This window comes from Sinocyclocheilus anshuiensis, unplaced genomic scaffold, assembly GCF_001515605.1.
Source record: "Sinocyclocheilus anshuiensis isolate Anshui unplaced genomic scaffold, SAMN03320099.WGS_v1.1 scaffold52, whole genome shotgun sequence".
Classification (NCBI taxonomy): Eukaryota; Metazoa; Chordata; class Actinopteri; order Cypriniformes; family Cyprinidae; genus Sinocyclocheilus; species Sinocyclocheilus anshuiensis.
The window spans coordinates 87811-112836 of NW_015554055.1; the positions used below are offsets into that span (position 1 = coordinate 87811).

Below are 25026 nucleotides of genomic sequence, written 5' to 3' on the forward strand. Positions count from 1 at the left end.
TTGCATATAATCCCCAGCAAGCTTCCGATATATTGTGTGTTTACACAGAGACACAATTACAAGCAACAGCAGATCACATACAAATGTTGATTCGCATGCACAGCGGACAGAAGATAAGACACATGCTGATTGTCATGACAGCTGCAGTTTGTCAGTGTAAAGACGCTGTAGGAGCAGATTTTGCCAGTCACCGCTTTCTTAAGATTGTACGGAATCAGTCTGGTGGATTATTCAGGGCTCTATTAATACCCACTGCTCACTCAGATAACCTAATGACTAGTCAGTGTATAAAATACATAGTGGAGAACTACGTGGGATGCATTTTTTTAGTCTCGCTCCTGCAAGATTCTGGCCTGCTCCTACAAAAAAAACTTAACATAGTACTGCTCCTGCACAGTTTTCACATTTTTGTTCCAGAAAAGCCCACAGGTACACTCTCTTAGGAAAAAAGGTGCTTTCATTGGGGCCCACACCTTCTTAAAATAGTAAATTTTGTACTTTATATCCCCCTAAAAGGTGCATACAGTATTAGTATCTAAACATCTTTTTATTGATATTTTTAATTAGTTTTAATTTTTATATTTTCCATTTTAATTTTATTACAATTTTTTGTTGTGTTTTTTCGTTTATCTTGATGTACTAAAATCACTAAAACTAAACCTGAAATAAAGGTTTCATTAAATTAGTAATTAAAAATAGTTTTATATATAGTTTTAGTCTTAGTTAATTATAATAACCAAGGTTTACATATTAGTACCTGAATGGTAACAATAGTACAGTACCTTTTGAAAAGGTACTGGAAAAACCACCAGGGACAGCATTTGTTCCTTTTTTTTTCTGAGAGTATAGAGGTCTACACATATTTTTAGTCCCTCTCCCATAAGATTCTGTCTCGCTCTGGTGCCATAGGCTATTTTTTTCCAATCCCCTCTACACACACAATGCTTCAGTCCTCACCTTGTTGCATTTGTCACAGCAGACGAAGGAAGCTGCTTTCCCTTGCTGCCACCCACAATTGAAAAACATTGAGAATATCCAACCCTGCACCTGTAAAACGTTTATTTTTGTTGCTCAATAGATATATAACACAAATAACGTTCTGTACCTTAAAAACATTAAATCCATTTGAGTAACTTTTATTTTATCTTTAGCTATTTGCATTTTGCAGGAGTCATTTCTTTATCCCGCTTCTCAAACACATCAATATCTTCCCTCCCGCATCCACACTCAGCAATTCAAAACTTTGCTGCATCAATTCCTGCTGGATAGTTTTGTGTATTTATAGGTATGTGTATCATGAACACTGGCATGTTAATTTGTGGGTAGGCACAGAATCAGTTGTTTTAATAATATTAGTCTTCACATAATCTACACACACTCCCTCTAAATGTTAAGTGCTGTCTCACCTTTCTTAAAGTTTGACAGCTGGTGACCTCTTAAGGGCAAACTCCTCCGTCTGTGTGAGGATGTGGGTTTAATTTACAGTTATTTATGTATATTATCAGGTGTTCCTTTTTATTGCTTGAGTGCTGCTGTAATGTGGGCTGTTTTATGAAACACTTTCCCTTGAGTATCCAACAGCTGTGAACTGACTGATGTCTGAGTAATCGTTCTGCCTTTATTGCCTGGCCATGTACACTAGTGATTTGAGTTTTCTGAATTGATCAAAACATACCATAAACTCATATGTTTATATGCAATTCTCTCAGCTTTGGCTGACAGACGGAGATAGGGCTTGAGAGTTGAACTCAGAGCCTGAGGTTTTTTACTGCTGTATCTGTCAGCAGCTCATGCTTGCAAAACAACAGCCTTTTTGTGTCTGTTTTCTCCTTGTAAGTCTTTGCACCCTTGAAAAGGGATTTGGTCTTGAGGCATGCAAAAATCAACATGAAATCGAAATTGACCCTGTTTGATTTCCTTGTTTGATGTTTCTTGTCTCATTTTGCACTATGCATCAGAACACGGTTTTAAAGTAATCTAAAGTAATCGTAATCTGTCAACAAAACCTTCTTAAGACTCTTTTGGCCTCTGTCACTATGTCTTTTTATTTTATTTATTTACTCAATATTTATTTAGCTCAGGGATTGTCAACCAGGGGCCCAGGACCCATTAGGGGCCTCAGGGTGAAATTGCAGTGTATGAAATCATTGTTAATTGATTAAATAGCTTAAAAAAAATGCATACAAATACATTTTTGCTTTGTTTTTTTTGTTTATAGTATGGGTCCGTATGAGCATCTGTGTGACCAACGTGATCTCATGATAATTCGTATGTATTTTACGTAACATGTGGTTCTATAAAACGTACATTTACTTACGTTTTTACAGGCACTAAAACGTACAATACTGACGTATTTTCAGCATTTAAACGTACAAAACTGATGTATTGACGACACCTAAAAATGAATCCTTATGAATATTGAAATCGCGGCATTAATTTTATTAGTTTTTAGTTGTCATATGAATTAGCTTGTTTTCAATTGCATTATTAAATTATACTGTACAGAAATGTTTAGGTTTATAAGTAGGAGTGGGATTAGAGTATTAAATATTTTAATGCTATGTTACTAAAATGGTTATTTTCCTGCATATTTCGGTCATTTGCATTTTATATCCTTTTATATTCGCTATAAAATGGGTAGGTTAAGGGGTCTAAAAATCTAAATTGCCTATTAATAAAATTATAAAAATGCATATTCGCTGTAAAATGGATAGGTTTAGGTTTGGAGGTAGGTTAAGGGGTCTAAAAATCTAAATCGCTTATTGATAAAATGATAAAAATACATTGATACGAATATCTTAATGATATAAAAGATATGTAAATATTTGTACGTTTTTTAGCTAAAAATACGTATCGATTTGTACGTTTTAAACATTGAAATACATCTCAATTGTACGTTTTAGCATCAATAAAAACGTACAAAAATGTATGTTTTGTGCTTGTAAATGTTGCGTATTAATACCTACGTATAAACATGAGACCAGGCTGGTGTGACAAATGATGTCTGTTTACTAATTTAAAGCATGTCTTATCAAACGTTTATCGCGTTTTATTACCATTTTTATATTGTTTTGTGTTGATAAGCCAAGAATACATAGTCCAGTATCACAAAATCAGATGGTTAATGACAATACATAAGGATGAAAAACTACTTTGCATTGCTGTATTGAAATTTGTCACCTTTAACACGGGTCTGTAATATATAATGGAGGTTGGGAGTTTGTGTGTGATAAAATATCCAATCAAGGCCTTTGTATAAGAAGAATGCTTTGTATTTGTGTACGCTAGATTCATGGGTCTAATTAGCGTCTGACCTAGGTTGAGTACCCAGTATCTTATACATGTTCATGCATGCCAATGCTGATATCCAGAGGCAAAAAAAGAAGCCAAACATGTCAACACATGACAAGGTAATTAATAAATAAAGGAATAGATTTCCTCACTGTTCCCTGAGGATGTCTGTTTTTCTTTGTGAAGCATTGAATACATTGATCTCACATTCTTAATTCATGTGATAGATGAATAGTAAGCCCTATTTAATGCTCATTTTCAGTCACATGAATACCTGTTGCTTCTTTGAGCAGAGCAGCCTCTGTCTAAAGCCTTCCATCTTAAATTAAACACTCTCTGGGAGACAAGCCTGGATCAGAGTTACCATAGCAACAGGTTATCTGACTTAACAAGGTCCAGCTTAGAATTAGACAGAGCTGAAACATCATTGCACCATAAGATAGAAGGAGAGAGTAGGGATGAGTCAGAGTGTCAAAGTTAAATGTAAAAGTATTTTAAAATTAATTGCTTATTATTTGGATATTTTCAGATATTTTAATTTAATACTCCAGAAATATTGTGAAATATTACTATTTAAGATTACTTTTTTTCTGTCTTAAAGGGATCATATGATGCTGCTAAAAAGAACATTATTTTGTGTATTTGGTGTAATGAAATGTGTTTATGCGGTTTAAGAAATCGCACCATGTGACCCCTTTAATATATCTAAAATGTAATTTATTCCTGTGATGACAAAGCCAAAATATTGGAATTTATTTTGGCTTCAGTACAATGTCAAAATTAAAGAAAGTTATGTGATTTTACATAGTGTCATGCTTTTCTACAAATTTTAAATGGGTCTAGAGATTGTACTGTAAATATAAATGTGAAAATAGTATATATCTGCATTTTTATTTTCGGAAGGGAGTCTCTCTTAAGGAGGTGATGTATTTGGAAGTAATATTTGGCAGCAGAAAGGTCCTTAAAGCAATAGTTTACCTAGAAATGAAAATTCTGTCATCATTCAAGCATGCCAGCAGCCATATCACCCTGCAGCCCAAGACTGGTTGCCCGCTGAAGCTAAGCAGGGTTGAGCCTGGTCAGTACCTGGATGGGAGACATCCTGTGAAAACTAGGTTGCTGCTGGAAGAGGTGCTAGTGAGGCCAGCAGGGGGTGCTCACCCTGTGGTCTGTGTGGGTCCTAACGCCCCAGTATAGTGATGGGGTCAAAAAGCACCGTCCTTCGGATGAAACGTTAAACCTAGGTCCTGACTCTCTGTGGTTATTAAAAATCCCATGGCACTTCTCGTAAAGAGTAGGGGTGTAACCCCGGTGTCCTGGCCAAATTGCCGCCACTGCCCCTTGTCAATCATGGCCTCCTAATAATCCCCGTCCACTTGATTGGCTCTATGACTCTCTCTCCTCTCCACCTGTAGCCGGTGTGTGGTGAGCGCACTGGCGCCGTTGTCCTGTGGCTGCCGTCGCATCATCCAGGGGAATGCTGCACACTTGTGGTGGTTGAGGAGAGACCCCCCCACATGATTGTAAAGTGCTTTGGGTGTACAGCAATTAGGGCTGGGTAAAAAATATCGATATTTCGATATTAATCTATTCTCATTTTTATGGAACAATTTCGATTCTTAAATCCCAAGAATCGAATAGTCTAGCCTGTTTTCAGTTAATGGATGGAATAGCACACCTCCCATCCAATATATCGCAATAAGCATTGTGCTTTGGTACTTTTAATAAGAAACATAGTCTCGGATTTCAAAGTCTGTCCATTGTATTGCAGTATTCAAACAATAAATGCCGTTTTGGCGCTGTTTAATGTGGAGTGACAGATCGCTGTAGTGCCTCAGTTCAACAGACGCGGCAGCGCGAGGGGCACGTGAACTGATCATTTCCTCCACATTAATACCAGTTTCAGCACAAAATAAACATGACTAAACATCCGAAGGTAAGTTAAAAGAAAGAGTACAACTTTACAATCCGTATCCTGTCTCATGCAATCGCTCAATCAGTGTTTCAGCCACGCAAAGACGTCAATATAACGTCTTGTAAACAATGCCACGTAACGTCACATTTACCTCAGAAAAACATATTTGGTGTCCATATACTCATTAGTCAGCTGAAAAATAAACTGTAGAGAGGGGCATGTTGCTAAATATATGCACCATATAACATCTTCATTATAAATTTTACTGTTATTTACTGTTTAATTTATGTTTGAATAAATCCATCGTTTTATGACAGCCACCATTTAAATGTTTATAGCCTATAACAAAAAAGAATTGAAGTAGAAATATTATGTAATTATAACTATTATTTAAAAAATTAAAAAAGTATAATTTTAGCAGTTGTGTAGCCTATAAATCAGTTTTAACCTTCAATATTATAGTAATGTAGCTAGTACTAACTGACTCTCGTGTATATTTTACAGCATTAGTTGAGATTTTTTTTCACTTGAGAAAATGTGCAATGTAGCCTACTGTACCTGATATACAGTGGGTACGGAAAGTATTCAGACCCCCTTAAATTTTTCACTCTTTGTTATATTGCAGCCATTTGCTAAAATCATTTAAGTTATTTTTTTTTCCTCATTAATGTACACACAGCACCCCATATTGACAGAAAAACACAGAATTGTTGACATTTTTGAATCGAATTGGTAATCGAATCGAATCGCAAGCTTCTGAATGAGAATCGAATCGAATCGTGAAATTTTTGTCAAAACCCAGCCCTAACAGCAATACACAATAAAGCGCTATATAAATGCATCATTCATCATTCATTCATTCATTTACCCTCATTTTGTTCCAAACTTGTATGACTTTCCTCCTTCTGTGTAACATGAAAGAAGAATTTTTTTTTTTTTATCCATGCGATTAAAGTCAGTGAAGTTGTTTGGACGCCACTGACATTTATTGTATGGACAAAGACAGTAGAACGGTTATTCAAAATGTCTTCTATTGTGCTCCACTAGTCAATTGTGCAGATTTTGCACATCCCTAGGGGAGAATTGATTTCCAAAATTAGTTGTCCTGTAGTTTTTCCATAATGGTCAAGAGTTTATGCATGACTCATTTGCAGCAGATCCCTGTCTGTTTTGCTGTTGTTTATGCTGTTGCGGATTGACAGCGATCAGTAGGTGTTTGATTCAAGAGTCTGAATTCAATCCTGGACCATCAAAGACATCCTGCTCTCCCACAAATCTCAGTGTCAGGGAATCAATTCTCATTGGCTTTCAGCTGATTGTTTGTTGCACGTATTGATGGGTAGACAGAGAGAGAGGCATAGACAGATGGAGAGAGAGAGAGAGAGAGAGAGAGAGAGAGAGAGAGAGAGCATGTTTATGATTGTTCAGAGGAGATCATTCAAACTGTTAGAGTGTGTGACAGACTTAAAACAGTACAGAACAGAATTATGGATGAGGGTAGATCCCAAAGGTATAACGGTGAGATGCCCAGACGGACTGTTTATAACCTAGTTAGTGCTTTACGACTGCGCCCGGTTCAATTCACTTGATCAAAACCATTTAACAGTCTTTCTTTATGACGTCCATTCCCACATTTCAAGCATAACAGGGCTGTTTCCATCTCTCTCATCTCTCCTCCCATCTCTCCTCCACCTGCTTAAACAGCTCTTGACAGTGCTGCACGGGTGGCGGTATCATTTCTCTGCAGATTTCTGTTTATTTGTTTTCTCTGGCAGTGATATTTCATGCGATGACACAGGGTAACCGCTTGCATTTCCTCCTTTCATCGACTCTTCCTTCCCTGAGGAATAAAAAACACATTATTCAAATGTTTGCCTTTAATGGAGCACCCTGTAGTCATTAAAAAGAGAAGCAAATTAGACAATGTTCTTATTTTAATTCTATTGTGTACATTTAGAGTATCTTCATGTTTTGTTTATTGCCTGGCTTAATTTAAAAGTGAAACTGTGGCTATTAGCATGGAAAGCAATTTACTTGGTCTGTCAATAATGGAAAAGCCTAGCCGCACTTTCTCTGCGTTTGTCTCCAAGGATTATTGGTGGTTTGCCAGTAAACTTTGCTTTTGTCAGAACGCTGTCATGTGCATGAAATGTGTGTAGATACATAAACAAACCCACGGGGTGGTATGTGTGAGCAGGCAACATGGGAAGTGGCTCTATTCAGGTGTCTTTGACAAACCTAACCAATATTGACACCCGTTGTGTTTTGCTTTCTTTGTTAGCATGCATCTCTGAGGCGAACATGACCGGTGCAAGCATTCCTCCTGGCCGAAAATTGGCAAATGCGCTTTTGTGAGTAGCGCATATTGATTTTATTTCAGTTGTGCAATCTTTGTCAGGCATTATTCTGAAGACAAATGTTTCTGAGTCGTGGGGGAACTGATGTTAATGCATTCACCTTGCACTCGCAGCAATAAAGAAGACGTGTTTGTACCTGTGTGCATTTCTCTCCATTCTCCTAAACCAATGAAAGGGCCAATCAGAACTCACTATAGCTCCCTGTTGACCAATCACTGAGAGTCTCACTGTGTTGAACAATATTTCATCCCAAATGATACTGCATTCCATCCCTAGCACTCTAGTTTCACCTCGTACACATGTTTTTGTCTGGTTTCGTGGGGTGGGGTGTAATGAACAAATTCATCCGTGTTGTTGCTCTCTTATGATATCATTTGGCGTCCCTGGATTATATTTGGTCAGGCCATAAGCCTTCTTTTGAGAGGAAGCATGTTTCAAGCGAAGCATCTTTCTCCTGTGTAAGGCTGTTGACCCTGAGTGAATGTGAGTTTAGACATCAAACTTTCATAAGACCTATTCCTCCTCAAATTGACCATGAGATTTTCCCATCTGGAAAACCGAGTATTTTTTATTTTCTTTATGCCTTTTTGAACCTACAGCTGAGAAAGTGAGAACTGATCTTTGCACAGCATCTTTCAAGGGCACAGCCTTTTTCACGAGCTGTTTAATTCTGAACTTCAGAATCATTATTCATTATGAAAAAGCAGAGGGAGAACGTTGCTGGTGCAACTGACATGTTTAGGCTCATGTTTGTCCTTTTTAGTGTTGTTCATATTTTTACCAGAACACAATATTTGCACTTTCTTGCAAGCTGCAGCAGTAAGAAAATCAATTAAATCAATGCAGAACTGAAACAGACAGGGTTTTTTTTCCCCCCTTTCCGAAACAGGCAGGTTATGTGATGAGGCGAATCAGGAAAGAAACACTGCAGATAGCAGACTGGATTTCATTTCAAAGTGTGCATCCACTTCAACTGATGCATTTATTCCTTTATGCTTCTTCTGCCAGTGAGAATTGAATTATGGAGGTGTTTTGAAATGTTTTGTTATTGCCATCTGAGAGCGATATATATACGTGCTTCCACTCACCAAGAACATATTTATTTTTTCCTTTGCCACAGGTCTTTATTTGTGTACACACATCCATATTTTGATGGACAGCTCAAATCCCAGCTCAGTTCTCATCAGCCCTTGATTTGGCAGCTTTGCCCACCTTTGCAGTGGGCACGCATTATTGAGGCAAACAGGTACAGAGGGCAGGCCGTAGCAGACCTGGGAGTGCATGTAATGTTAATGAAAACAACTGTGCAAAGTTTACAGAAAGACATATATTTGAGGAGAACCTTGTGAATGATAATTTTTTTATTGTTGCATTTATGTATTTGGAAGATGCATAGATGCATTTTATCAGTCCTGGCGATCAAATCCATGACCTTGGGAACACTATGCTATCTGAGCTCCATTAATTGTTAAATGATAATGGGGCACAGAAAAGGCTAGATGTTTTTCTTTATCAAGGCAATGCATCGATCCGCTAGCATTTCTTAACATTTTACAAGGACTCATGTATGATGCATGTGTGATGAAATGATAGAAAGAAAACGAATGGGTTTTTTATAGAAAATCACTGCTTAGAAAGTGCTGCTGCTCGTCTTGTTCAAGGTTCACCACAGCTGGAGACGGGACATTGCAATCAGTGCTCAAAAGCTGGAAGAAATGCAACTGCTTTCAACCAACAATTTCACTTATATATAGCCAGATAACGGTCACGATTTCTGGAAGTCTCTTAACAAAAAGCAGGAATTTGTGAGCTATTAAATGCTGTGGACTGTCCTATTGATTTTAGTTTGAAGACAACAACACAAATTGACCAAGAGAGACAGTTTGGTAGAATAGGTCAGTAATAATTTTGAAACAGATCAATACTATTAATTTTAATGACCCCCTTATGTAATTACGTTCTTGTGCATCTACACTCTAAAAAATGCTGGGTTGTTTCAACCCAATGTTGGGTCAAATATGGACTAACCCAACTGTTGGGTTAAAAAGTTATTGATAAATTCAATAAATTTTGAATAGCTGATAGTTTCTAAATTTTGAATAAAATTAAATGCAAAGACTTAAAAGAAAGAACAACTGTACTGTTTTGTAGATTTTATCATTTACATGTGAAATAACAGCAATCAGATACACTCCAAAGCAGTTCTAGAATTGTGAAAAGTGTTTTTATGGAATCAGCATGAAATGGCGCATCTTTTCTTTTCTCATACCCAAAGACTGGAGCTAGAAGGCGGACTGTCAGTCCGTTAAATAAAACTAAAATTCAGTTCCATCTTAAAACATTTACACTGTTAATGAAGTTAAATTGGGATGCATTTTACACTTTCCTTAATGTGGTAGTCTAGCAACAGCAAACAAACAGCAGTTTTCACCAGCTCAGCTTCAAAACAGTCTTGCTGTAGTGAAAAAAATATAAATTGACAGTCAAATAACAGAACTCAGAGTGTGAGTAATAGGTGAGCTCATTGTGAACTCAAACTATACTCATACTGTGATCCTCACAGTGTGAGTAATAGGTGAGCTCATTATGAACTCAAACTATCCTCATACTGTGATCCTCACAGTGTGAGTAATACATGAGCTCATTATGAACTCAAACGATCCTCATACTGCGATCCTCACAGTGTGAGTAATAGGTGAGCTCATTATGAACTCAAACGATCCTCATACTGTGATCCTCACAGTGTGAGTAGAATATGAGCTCATTATGAACTCAAACGATCTTCATACTGTGATCCTCACAGTGTGAGTAATAGGTGAGCTCATTGTGAGTTCAATCGATCCTCATACTGTGATCCTCAGGATCAAATTGTTGACTGGGTAGTACACTTGCAGTTATTACGTCTTGATTGTCGTTCCTTAAGTGATGCTGTCTCTAATTTTGTAGAACAGTAATGTTATTTTTATAAGTCTACATGTTGCTTAATAAAGCTAAATAAAAAGATAGTTGTATTATTCAAAAGCTGTTGTGCACCCCATGTAAACCTCCTTTTTCTAACCTACTTTGCCTCACATTTTCAATTCATTTACCATTGAAGTTGGATCATGTGCTACTGTATGTTCTCTCCTTGATTCATGGTATAAAGTGATGGTGGTGAAGGAAGCGATCCCAGTTTCTGCTTAATAACGTCACAGTTTTTGCAGTGGAAAAGATGTCACAGTACAAAAAGGCATAAAAATGCTTTGAAGGTTGAGATGAAGAATGAAGGGATCAAAAGCTGTCTTCTTCATGAAATCAGGAGTTTCAGTTGAATAAGTCAGCGAGGCTCCCTTTTCTTCCTTGTCGTTGTAGAACAGGATTGCAGTCATGGAAACTCCTGTTGTTCTGATCTATTGCAAGCAAGAGAGAAAGAGTTGCAATATAACGTACTGCAGAAAGCAAGGGAATTTGGTTATGACTTTGGGGATTACCCTGTACTAACATATATAAATTCATAATATGATGTTATGGTCTGGGTTTGACTGGTTGCACAACAGGAAGCATAGATTGAAAAGCAATGCACTTGCACTTGTTTCAATGCACTTGCTCTTTCCAGCATAGTGCAAGACTGTGATTCACTCCCTTGGACTGAAGCACATGTGGTGCATGTGCTGTGCTGCACATCCGAGTGCAATTCAGTAGAAGAACTCGGATCAATATTTTTTTCATGTTGATGTAAAGAACCACCAAGACACTCTCTATTGTTTTGAAGCATGCATGCAAGCGGCGTTCCAACCTCCAGCTGTTTTTTTTTTATCTTTTCCAGCATCCGATGTGTACTTTGAAATGCAGCTTGAGCAGGAAAATTAGTTTTTTTGTGTTTCATCTATTTGTGTCTGACATAGAAATACACTCCCACTATCTCTTTCTGTATAGAATGCACCTATATTGAACCTGGACAGGATGTTTGATAAGGAACGTTTTTGATCAGTCTCCTGCAATGTGGTCTTATCGCTTCATTACTGCCTGCGGTTAGTCCAATATCTACTCCCTAAACATGAAAGCCAGTCTGTCCCTCTGCAGGTGTTCCTATCTCACATAATGTAGATGTTCCACTGTGGCCACTGTCAAGATTCACAACCAGATATCCAACAATTGCTATTCCATTTCATTGACAGGTTGTGATTTCATTGCATTTCTACCCACAGGACTGCATTTCTTAGGAATTCTGTACTATGTACTGTCCCTGCAACCGAAAGGGATAGTTCACCCAAAAACAAATATTTTGTCATCATTTACTCATCCACATGTCGTTTCTATTTTTTTCTTCTGTGGAACATAAAAGAAGGTATTTGGAAAAAAAATTCTCAGTGTTTTTTGTTCATACAGTAGATATAGTCAATGGTAACAGTTTGGGTTACCAAAGTTCCCAAAAACAGTACCCAAAAACAGTTTGGGTTACCAAAGTTCTTCAAGATAACCTCCTTTGTTATCTTCAGAAGAAAGAAATACAGGGCGAGTAAATGATGGCGGAATTGTCAAAAGATGAACTATCCTTTTAAGATTGCATTATTCCATAAATGTGTTTAAAGTCAATCGTTTCCACCGACCCCATTTGTGCTGCACTTTGTTCTCTATTTTGGTATCAGCAAAGATGCAAGAAGTGTGACTCTGACAGATGCAAAGTTATCTTTTTACGTTGCTACAGGAAGCAGAAATTCTAATTTTTGAAGAACTCAAAATGTCTTCTGAAAAGTTGAAAATCAACTTTTAATGTTTCTTTGTTTCACAAAAGTACTTTTTTAAAAGAGTGTCCTTGGCTCTCTGTGCGCCATGATTGAGCTTATAATTTTTTGTATGCAGACCAAGAAGATTTGTTTATTTTCATCACAGTAATTTTTCTGCATTCTTTTGTCTTTTTTTTCTGCAGGCAGTGGAAACGAATCTAGCATCCAAAGATAGTCACTGGGTGTACGCAAATGAGGTAAGCACACATTCATAATATGTTTCAGAAAAGAGGGATCGACTTCGAAGCTGTTGGCAGTCAGTTCCTGAAAACAGCCCAAATTCAGTCTGCTGTCGTCATATCCAATTTCAACTTACAGTGTTTGATATGTGGCACATCTCTCATTCAGTATGTAATATGCTGTCACCATGCTAGAGCAAAGCTGACAGTGGATTATTGCACTGGCACGACTCTGAGCCACCGTTTTGCTCTCCTTATTCCTCTCTCTCCCTCACTCTGTTGACTGAGGACTGGATGTGGAAGCAAGACCTAATGAGAGTCTGGCCCTACAAGAACCAATGAGAGCTGAGCACAGCAAGTCTAGCCCAATAAGAACTGAGTGCAGTACTCAATAAGACAGAGAGCATGGCTGTGGGCTGAATGGCATAAAAACTCTGATTCTGTTAGATGTGTTGACACCAAGAGAAAATTCTACACAATAAGACAAAAAAGCATCAGACAGTGTATTTTTATGCACAGAGAGAGAGAGAAAGAAAACTTTGCTTTTACATTGCTTCTCTGGGACTACCTGACAATATGACAAAGTCATACTTGAGTTTAAAATTTACAGCACACTACAAGCTTATACAAAAACACTTTGTCTATCTCTCTGTATCCATCTACACTACATGGCCAAACAAATATGATTTCAAAACCATTCACATGGAGAAGAGGCATCCCTTACCTTACCTATATAAGAGCTTTCACTCTTCTGGAAAGGTTTTTCAGCAGAAAAAGGGTTGTGATCCCATTTGGACACATTTAAAAAAGGCAATTCCAAAAAATGGCAAAAAGATATGAGTATCAGAGGTGCTCTCTTTAATACAGTGAAAGTGGATGGGGACTAGGAGTGTTAAAAAGGACAAAATGCACCATACAAGCATAATAAAAGTAGTCCATATGACTTATGATATAATTCTATCTTCTGAACCCATATGATAACTTGGTGTATGAAAACACCAGTTGTCATTCAGTTAAAATATTACTTGGAAAATATGAAAATGTGTACTTTCACTGTATGAAAAAAGCTTAGACATTTAGCTAAGCATCTCCTTTTGTGTTCCACTGGAGCAAAAAGTCATACAGGTTTGGAAAGACATGAAGGTGACCAAATTATGTTTCATTTTTGGAAAATGGCTGCAGGTATGTGTGTTTGTCTATGAAGACTGCATTAATTTTATGCACTTTCTTGAAATAGGTTTAGCAAAACCTGCTATTCCGTAGGGGATGGCCACGTCAGGCCATGTAGTGCATCTCTCTGTCTTTTTCTCTCTCTTCTAGTATATGACCCTGTATCGTGCTGACTAAACTTGCTTCAGGCATATGAGACATTAAGTCATAGGATCTGCCCACTTATTCCATAAAGAGCATCCAAAACATGCTGTCATGCTCCACTTCAATCAGCACACACTTTTCAAGATTGGAAAAAAAAAAGTATAAAAAAAAAAAAAAAGGTAATTTTCTCACAAGAGTGCACTTCTCATAAAATTGACTGTAACGATATACAGTACGTGCACTCTTAGTTACTAGACGTGAAATGTAAATGTTCTAACGTATGTAAATTATATAGGGCTCTTTTACTGTAGTGGTTTTGTTTTTTAATATGTGTCTCTAATCCTAATCCTGTTTTCAGCTCTCCTCATTTCATATTTGCTCATTTGCATAGTCAGGTTTCCGTGTGATCAAATTAAAGCACAGTCACATTCAACCTAGAAATGGTAAAAGAGAGAAACTCGCGATGCATTACCTCGAGGCAGGAAAGGTTTAAATGTTCACTGAGTCACATTGCTGTGATGCTTCTGTCTATCTCTTATTCTGAATTGAAGCTGAGTAATTTGCTTGTGCCTTGACACAAAGCCGACATGAAGGTCACCACAACACCAAAGAACACAAATTAAGCCTCTGCAGTTTTCATCCATCAAGGTCATGGCAGAACGTCTGGTAAAGTTCATTCATTTTGAACTGGACTTTGTTTATTAGTGTTTAGAACACAAAGTCCAGTTCCAAATGAATGATTAACATAACAAGGATGATAAATAAATAATTTTACTGGAAATAATTGAAATGAAACATGGGGGGTTTAATTTGTTTTCCCTGTAATGTCATCGCTTCATTAAGCCCAAGCTCCTGTACAGATGTATCTTCAGTTATTTTCAGGGGTTATGACCATTAATAGATGTCAGAATATTCTTTTACTTTCACAAGCGCTTGAAGTTTAATTAAATGACAGATTTCATGCAGTATGTTCAGGGATTCAAACATCTGCAGTGATTTAATTAGAGACAGTGACATCAGAAGTCCTGACTCTGCTTAATATCACCTTGATCAGTTGATCAGTAAAATGTTTTATAGTCATGAATAAATTAATAATTAATACCTTCACCAGGGATGTGTATCAGAGATCATTTATATGGTGGGCTGGCCTGTTTTGATTTAATGTGTTTGGAGGTTGCTTATGAACTCCCAGCATTCCACACTGTGAGTCATCTCAGCACTGTGATCTCTGTATATTCTCCTGCTACCTTTTTTTTTTCTTTTTCTTTTTTTGTCCAAACACCAGCATTTAGACTGCTTCCAAGATTATAGAAAGATATTTTGTAAGATCAAAGTCATTGTATGACCTGAATGTACTCCATTTATAAAGGTCAGTGAGTCAAAAGCTCATTTCTAAGTCCTGCGTTGTTTCTTAGAAAATAGAGGAACTGTTTAGGCATGCTGTAATGCAGAATTGCATTTCTAAAAGAAATTAATTATTTCTTTTTTTTTTACAGCAAGGATATATTAAATTGATCAAAAGTGACAGTAAAGACACTTGCAATGTTTAAAAAGATTCTTGTTTTGACCAGTATTATATAAAAAATTGTCTTAAATTGTGTAATATGGTTAAAGTGATAAAGTGAAAGTGACTCAAAAACAAAATGAATGTCTGCTCTCTTTTTTACAATGAAAGTAAATGAAGGCCAAGGGTTATCAAGCTTGCTCACTAAAATGCAGCATACAAGCATCATCCATATGACTCTTATATATCTAATATTCTGATCCCATATAATAGCTTGTTATGAGAAATAATGCAGGCTGTCATTCACTGGAAATATCACTTTAATAATCTTGCTTGAACATCTTGGTCACTGTTCACTTTCATTGTACTGAGAAAGGCAAGCCAGAAAGTCATACAGGTTTCTAAAGACATGAGAGTGTGTAAATGACAAAGCTATTTTTATTTTTTAGGCAAGGCAAGGCAGGTTTATTTATATAGCACATTTCATACACAATGGTAATTCAAAGTGCTTTACATAAAAGGAAGTAAAATAATCATAAAAAATAATCTCAACAATAAAACAAGGAATTTAAAAACTTTTAAAATTATTTAAAAATTGATTTAAAATGAATTTAAAACAGTTAAAAATAGAAAATGATTATATATAAAATACAGTGCAATCAGTTCGGACAAAGCACAGTGCTCATTCAATAAATGCATAGCTAAACATATGAGTTTTGAGTCTGGATTTAAATGTGGCTAATGTTTTAGCACATCTGATCTCTTCTGGAAGCTGGTTCCAGCTGCGGGCGGCATTCTGTAATAGCTAAAAGCAGACTCCCCTTGTTTTGTGTGAACCCTTGGTGTTTCTAGCTGACTCGATCCTATTTACAACTGATGAGTAGTTTACACTTTAGATTAGGGGATGCAGAAAGTGTTGTAAATGCCTTGTATACACCTACAGATCATTTGTAACAGGTTAGAAAAAGCTACAAATTATGTGTAACACATTTACAAGTGATGAATAGTTTACTCTTTAGATTAGGGGATGCAGAAAGCTTTGTAAATTATTTATTCATGCATTTACAAAACAGGTTTTGAATACTGTGTAGTGTGTACTGCAATGCAAGGGCTGACTGGTGAGGGTGTAGACAGATGTCTTCTCTGATACACGTGGAGTCTTTTTAACACTGAGATAATAGTACAATGTTGACATTTCAATAAGTGATTAATAATATATTAACTAGTAACTTGTTAACCATATACTAAGGATCTGTTTGATTATTTCATGATATGCTATTTTTTAAAGATAACTTATGACAGATTTGTAAATCGTTAGCATATTACTTAATAATCATTTGTGAACGTAAAGTCATTTACACTTTTGTAAATGATTAGTTCATCATTATCTAATCACTTGTAAATGATTTATAACTTAGTCTACAAAACATAGATAAAATATTAACATACCACTTATTAATCATTTATGAACACATAGTTATGTTTTGTAAATGATTAGTTCATCATTAACTTATCACTTATAAATGACTTACAAATGAACTTTATTATAAAGTGTTGCCCTTTTTTGTGACAGTAGGTTTTAATATGTCTGTTTTCACACTTTACACCTTTGTGTATGTGTGTATGTCTGTCTCTGAGTGTAGGAGGTTAGTGACACAGAGATCATGGAGCTTGTCCACAGCGCTCTGGGCCGGATGACAGTGATCCGGCAGATCTTCCCCCTGTGGAGGGACACCAACATCCGCTGCATGAGGAACAACCATCGCATCTCCTCACTGCTTTGCGACCCACAGGAAGGGTACCTGCAGTCTCTAGAGGTACGTTTCTTAGCAACGTTTTTTCAGAGCGCACTGAATTCACATTCATTCATCAGAAATAGATCTGCAGGTCAAGGTCAGTTCAGGTCATTTTAGTGCAGTTTCAGCATCAGATGGCCTATTTTTGTGGTATAATCTATTTCAGATATACCTGCAATGAGCACATTAAAACAAAACCAAACCGACTTTAGTCAGTTGCTTCAGACAGTCTGTAGACCAGAAGTGCTAGCTGTGCGAGACGATGATAAGCTGCTAAAACCAGAATGATTTACAACTAGAAATCTCAATTCTGTGGCCTTTTACTAAAGGTTATTTTGTATTCATAGCACAATTAAGATACATGACAGCTGCTTTCTTGCAGCAAAAGAGTTCATTGCACTGTGTTAGTGAGATTTACTCCAATAGTTCAAGTCTGAATTTATCTATAATTGTCTTTTCATTATAGCTTTGCATTTGCGGTTTGGAAGTATCTGCAAGGCTGCATAATGACTGCAGTAACTGTCATGTTTATTTTCTTTGTTGTATCGCTTCATTTCTCTAGAATCTTAATTCAAAACAAGGTTATGCACGACTGATTCAGATTAGGTGCCTGTGCCCTGATGCTTTTACCCGTTAACAAATATTATCTTGTTAAGTCACAGACGGTACACTGTAATTATGAAAACGTTCCCTCTCCCTTACACAACATTAAAACACTGTATCTGTGTCTGGCTCTATGAAAACCTTGTTTGGGTCTTAGAATCCATTTTCCTTTTTTTAGAGCAGATGGCAAATCCATGTGTCTTTTCTCTGGGGCTCACTGTCTCAATAATTCATGAATAAAGGGGGTTACGTACCAGCTAATGCCAAAGCAGCACCACAACAGGACAAATGAGTTCTTTACAGAAAGGATGAGGAGATGTGCGAGATGTTAGGAGCCACAGGGATGCCTCTCGCCCCTCAATTGGTGCTAACGATACACTGAAAGTTGAAGAGTAAGAGATTGAATCTGTGCTGTGGCAGATTAGTTTTAATTAACTCAAGAAGTTGCAGCATTGTGATTCCGAGCCCTCGGGCCACGGGTCTCTACGCGCCATGCTGACAGTTCACGCAATGCTGAATAAAAGCTCAGTGGGTGGCGTGCTTTTATCTGTCTAATTGATGTCCTAATTTTGTTGTTTTGTTTTGTTCATTCAGATTTAAAGCTTGTGTCATCGAAATTGTTGCACACTCAAAATGTTTACTACTAGATGTTTAGTACAGCAACTGGCAGTTGTTTTGTTATGGATGGATTTTTTTCTACAAGCAAATACAATGCTAAGAAAGGCTATAAACATGCAAGGATCAATGATCAAGGAAAGTTTGGCTGTTTTTTTATTTTTTTTAATTCACAGCCTTTCAAAGGTAGCTGTAAATTCTGAAAAAATAGTTTTTTGTAAGTAACATTTAAAATACTTATTTGCAATGTTCAAAGTTTGGGGTCAATAATTTTTATTGATTTTAGTTTTTTAAAGAAATTAATACTTTTCCTTAGCAGGGACACATTAAATTAAATTCATCAATATTGACAGTAAAGAATCCCAAAAAAGTTAATCACAGTTTCCACAAAAATGATCAGCAGTACAACTGTTTTCAGCATTTTTAATGATAAGAAATGTTCCTTGAGCATCAAATCCACGTATTAAAATTATTTCTGACCGATCATGTGACACTAAAGACTGAAGTAATGGCTGCTAAAAATCCAGCTTTGCCATCACAGGGATAAATTACATTTTAAAATATATTAAAATAAAGAAAATTATTTAAAATGGTAATAACATTTCACAATATTACTTTTTTTTTTTTTTTAACACAAAGGCAGCTTTGGTGAGCATAAGACTCACAAACACTAAATAATCTTTGGAAATGGTAGTGTATTTTATATCAAATAAAATAATACATTTATATATTTTTCTTTATTTCATTCTTTGTCATTCTCCTGCACCTCCAGAGTGTTTAGTGACATGATATTTACAGAGCAGGAGAATAAATCAAGAAGCCCATGAGAAAATGATCTGATTTATAATCATGTACTTCCATGTGCATGTGCCTGTGCCAGCTGAGCAACTGACATTGAGATAAGTGTGAATGCTAACAGATAGCTTTCTTATAGACTCTTAGTAGCCTAAATTGAAAGTCAGTTTTCAATGTATTGCACAAGAACATCCTGATCACCCTGGTATCAGCAGTTCTTAGTGAGGAACATGCTTTATTTTAAAACAAGTCATTCAACACTGTGTTAGGAATCATTTCATCTAGCTCACAGTCACACAGAAGCACACAGGGAAGTGAAGCCACCGATTCATGTTATTGTAACTGTGTGAGACTTTGCTTTACATCGGTTAAAACCGATAGCATATTTTCTCACTTGCGGCCGGAAAATGCTTTGACTCATACATCCACAGTCTTGCAAGTCTTTCAAAGCCTTGAATCCATGTCAAGGATATGTCTGACTAATAGAACATCTGGCAGGGCGTTCTGAAGTCACTTCACCATTTAGCGGACAAATGAGGAGCCTTAGAGGTCAAAACCATGTGATCTTATGTCACGGGCACATTAGCATTTTCTGCATTCACATAACTCTTACATGAGCAAACAGATCGTGCCTCGGCTGTAAACCCAGACGACCATGACTGAAGTGTGAGAAGGGTTGTTGATAGGGTTGCCAACTTCAGCAGAGCAAATAAGTAATGCTCTCCATTTCTTTATACCACATATGGCACTTAAGATTTCAGTAAAGCATTGGTGGCAAGCTGACCATGTAATAAACTGAAATGAAACAGTCACAGCTGTACGCATGTAGCTATATCTGTGTATACAGTTCTGCTTGACTGAATTAAGTGCTAAAAATGCTTTTGAGATGCAATTCCTTTGATTTTGGCTTACAACGTCATTGCATCTGTTGTAAAACTAAACTATTTTTAAATTGTGTCACATTCCATAACATATATGTCAGTTTATCTTCTGCTTAGGCACATTTTAGCTCTTTAGAGAAAACAACCATAACGCTGTACATAAATATCTCAACATGAACATATTAAAGTTTTAACTGCTTTGTATTTAGACAGCTTCATTATGCAGACTAAGATTTTTAGTAAAGTAATTAACATTATTGTGAGTACATAAAAAAATCAGGACAACACTTTAGTTTAGAGACCAATTTCATTATTAATTAGTTGCTTATTAGCATGCATATTGCTAGCTTATTGACTGTTTATTAGTATTTAAAAAGCAAATATTAATGCCTTATTCTGCATGGCCATATTTTAGATCCCTTTAGATCCTACTCTAAACTTAACAACTACTTTAGTAACTCTTAATAAGAAGCAAATTAGGAGTTTATTGAGGAAAAAGTTGTAGTTAATTGTTAGTTAATAGTGAGAATTGGTCCCTAAAATAAAGTGGGACCAAAATCTGTGTTAAAAAAACATGTCATCAGCTTTACCCAGATTCACAAAACAAGTGAAATTTTGCTTCAACCACAACTGGTGATACAGAGGCCAAAATTATTCAAAATCATCATGAAAAAGGGAATTGCGATTTGTCTTTTCTTATATATAAGTGAAATGACTTCTTGAATCAGAAAATTGTATGATAGAACTTGATTTTGTCCACCAAGAATTATTTTGATCATTGTCTTTTGCTTTATTACTGCATGTTTTTGATTAAAGATTATGAGAGCATATGACTTTGTTTAAAAAAAAAATATGATGTTGACAGATAAATTATTTATAATAAACACTCCAATGTTGCATAAAAATAGCATTTACAATTTTAATTTCATGGTGACTTTAATGAAAATAAATCAAGTGAATACCAGTGCAGTTCACTACAATTGTATTGATTGGCTTTATTGTGTACCTTTGACATAAAAAGCGAACTCATCATTTCACATCTATCTTTACTGGTTTGCTTTCTATTCCAATTTCTATCTTTTAACACTGACACTTGAAACTGAATATATAGACGCAGTAGAAAATGCAACAAGTGCTCTTTGTTGATTGGGTGCAATATGCTAAAATAAAGGACAAACTGCATGTCATATTTAAAATTGAATGCAATTCTTTTCCTTTAAATACAGAATGATTCTGTATTATAATGGCCTGTTGTCAACCTTAGCAGGGATGCAAACTGGATGAAGGCAGACAAATTCATTCCTGTTTGCCTTCCTTCTTGTATTTGAAAAGGGTCAAGGGTTTGGAAAAAAAGAGTTTGGGTGCAGTCTTGGCTCCAGCAGGAGTGAAGCTCTTTCTTCTGTCTTGTAGACAGCTATTAAGGAGAGTGGATGAATATGTAATCTTCATTGTAAAATGACGTTTTTTATTCCTCCCAGCATCCCCCACTTACATTCTTTCCTCACTCAGTCACGCCTTCATTCTCTCTCTCTCTCTCCACATTGATCTGCTCATAAGTGTGTTGTTTTGTCAGGATCACATGTCTGAGGGGACATTGAGTTTGGCCGTGCGGCCTCAGACTCTCGTCTCCTTGACGATAACAGCGCTGTTGTTCAGGTCTTTTCTCTCTCCAGGTGTCTCTCAGCATGATAGCTGCTCTCTGCAGGAGCAGAGCCATGCAAAAATCTCCTGCAGCGCTCTTTCTTTTCCTCTTGCTCTCAAAGAGGGTCTCCTTGGTCTCAAAGAGGGAGTCAGCAGACACATTCACACACGCAATCTGTCTTTCACAAACTTAGAGAACAATTTTAGTACATGGCTAAATGTAATATTCAGTTACTTTTTTTAATCTTTTAGGTAGGGACGCACCGATACCACTTTTTCCAGTACTCACCCGATACCGATACTTTTATTTTTGGTACTTGCCGATACCGAGTACAGATACTGATATTTTTATTGCATTTGTAAAATGTTTAAAGTATTGGGTACAGAAATCAAAAGAGTATGTATAATATTAGTTGGTTAACTTCATTTATCAAATAGATACAGTCACACTAAAATTTATTTAGACACCTTCAACATTTCTCACATTATCACAGTTTATTCGCTATAGTTTAGAAAATGGTAATAAAATATGACAAGAACTCAGAGTTAAACTGTGTCAGAACAAATTCAGCTTGATAATGTTAGATAACTTTAATAGAAAGGTATGTAATGGATTACAATCAACCAAAAATTATTCAGACAGCTGTTAGTATGACAGTATTTACACAACTATAAATAATTTGTCGGGTGACCCTTAGCCTTAATGACAGCATGTAGTCTCCTGGGCATGCTGTCACCCAGCTTCATGAAAACCTCAACTACAGCCTAGCGCATTTCACACAGGCTGCTAGATTCACTTTCGCCAGAAAGTCGTGTATGCCTAAGGCTGAAAATAAATGATGTTTATAGTGAATGCCCATATAAATGGTCTTATTTTTATGATTTAGTTTTAATCCAAATGATGTGTGTGCTAAGTGAGTGAACATCAAAGATCACACAACAGAAGTGCGTGCGCTCTCTCTCGTTCTCTCTCTCTCCCTACCGTTAAGTAACTTGTGCATTGTTTTACTTACTTGTTTTTGACATATCTGACCGAATTCAAACTTTCCAGTGATGTCTGTGAGAAAGATATATTCACTCGACAAGCTCGCGCATCTGTGTCGCCGCGCGCTCAATCCACTCAGCGTGCTTTGCTTATCAGCTCGCGCACATCAGCTATACAGGCGTTAATACTGAATGTTTAACATTATATTCATTGCATACATATACTTCGTAGACATCCTTAATCTCTAATAACTCAATTCTGCTGTCTATTCTGTGTTCGGTGTTTCTTTGTCTGAATATGGCACTTATCTCATGCTGTGTGACATCGGCGTTTGGTATCGGGGCATTTTAACGAGTACGAGTACGAGTACAGGAGCTCAGTATCGGGCCCGATACGATACTAGTATCGGTATCGGTGCATCCCTACTTTTAGGCTTCGGCCACCTACACACTTGGAGAAACTGACAGAGCATTTGACAGACAGCAATGCACAAGATTGTTTTTTTAGAGGTTGTGAAAAGAGCCATTTTAATTTGCAATCAAGTAGTTATCCGAAATGGATTTCTGAAAGTACAACAGGACCTTTCATTAGTCAGTGGATGCTTTGGTTTCATGATGAAGTGTCACTTTCAGAAACCCATTATAATGCACCATTCACATCAAAGTCAAAGGATTTGCATTGTTCTCTCATGTAAACTCTAGCGTAGATGCCTTTATTAGGGATTGAATGTGTTGACATGTACAACACTGATAACTATTATTATAAAAACCTGACAAAGTCAAGAAAAACATGCTTATATGATTCAATTCTATTCTATTTATTTATTTATTTATTTATTTTATTTTATTTATTTTTTTTGTCAATTACTAAATGGATATCCACACAAATCATAAACTGTAATATAAAGAAAAAAATGTAAGTGCTGATTGGATTGTGCATAAACCATTTAGGATCTTTACAACTGATATAATACCGTAAAATTGAACTGCTGACACCATTTTCTCACTCTTACGTTGTTCCAAACCTGTATGACTCTATCTTTTGCAGAGCTCAAAAGGAGAACATGTCATGAAAAATGTATTTGATTGGATCAGGTCTGAAGATTAAATTGTGTAGTAAATTTCTGCTTTCATTTGTACCATCCAGCACTTCACACTCCAGTCTGGTAGGTGGCGGAAGTTACATTTTTTAAAAGTTGATATGCAATTAAAACATGAGAAGAAGTGGGTTAACATTTTTGCCACCTACTGGACTGGAGTGTCAAGAAAGTCATACATGAGGGTGAGTAAATGATAAAATAATTTTCATTTTTGGGAGAACTATTCCTTTAAGGTGTTTACATGACTTTATACATTGTCAGGTTATTAAGTGTATGATGTGCATGTAAAGTAATCACAGCATTTGTTTGTTGTTTATGTCTCTAGGTGTCTAGCCTGTACTTGTACGACAGTGTGCTGATGTTGGCCAATGCCTTCTACCGGAAATTAGAGGACAGGAAGTGGCACAGCATGGCCAGTCTGAACTGCATGAGGAAGTCAACCAAACCCTGGAATGGAGGCTGGTCCATGCTAGACACAATCCAAAAGGTCTAAAGTCACTAAAGTACAATTCATCTCACTTATGCTTAATTTGATCTGGTTCAATTTTCTTCAATTCAGCCTGCTGAAGTTCAGTAGCATTCAACAAAACTGGTCTGGTTTAAATGATGTATCTCTTTCTGAACAGAAGTTGTATTTGTCATTCTTTTCAGGGGCGGATTTCTGGGCTTACTGGTTTAATGGACTTCCGAAGCAATGGAGCGAACTCTCATGTCCAGTTTGAGATCCTAGGGACCAGTTACAGTGAGACGTTTGGAAAAGATGTAAAGCGGGTGAGTGGAAATGTTGTGGAAGAATGAAGTTACTTCATCAATAACTAACAAATGACATAAATCAGATTATTTAAACAGCTTGATGTGCCATGTTATGTCAGGAAACCCAGACCATATTGCAATGATTTTCCCGATCTTTCTCAACTTGGTTGCTGTCTTGTTCAAAAATGGTATGCACATGTGTTTTATACTAATGCAAGGGACATTTGAGGCATAAAATAAGTGCGGTTATAATCAGTGTTGGGGAAAGTTACTTTTAAAAGTAATGCATTACAATATTGCGTTACTCCATAAAAAAGTAACTAATTACATTACTTAGTTACTTTTTATGGAAAGTAATGCGTTATGTTACTTTTGCATTACTTTTTAAATCTGGACAGGGGTTGCTTGTTTGATTTTAAAATAACTATTTTTGGCAAATATAAAAGCCTTTTCACACCAAAAGTGAAATGAATAAGCCTCAGGCTGAAGGGAAAGTAAATTTACGTCTGTACAGTAGAATGCAGAAGAAGAA

General features: G+C 36.5%; 1 protein-coding gene across 1 annotated transcript in view; it reads left to right on the top strand.

The window, feature by feature from the left end:
• Window positions 1-25026, top strand: part of LOC107668500 (glutamate receptor ionotropic, delta-1-like) — a 91770-nt gene that overhangs the window by 36628 nt on the left and 30116 nt on the right. Inside the window, exons 3-6 of the mRNA XM_016460387.1 lie at window positions 12473-12526; window positions 16970-17143; window positions 24067-24228; window positions 24393-24512. Of these exons, the coding sequence (XP_016315873.1) occupies window positions 12473-12526; window positions 16970-17143; window positions 24067-24228; window positions 24393-24512 (510 nt within the window). The remainder of the gene's footprint in view (window positions 1-12472; window positions 12527-16969; window positions 17144-24066; window positions 24229-24392; window positions 24513-25026) is intronic.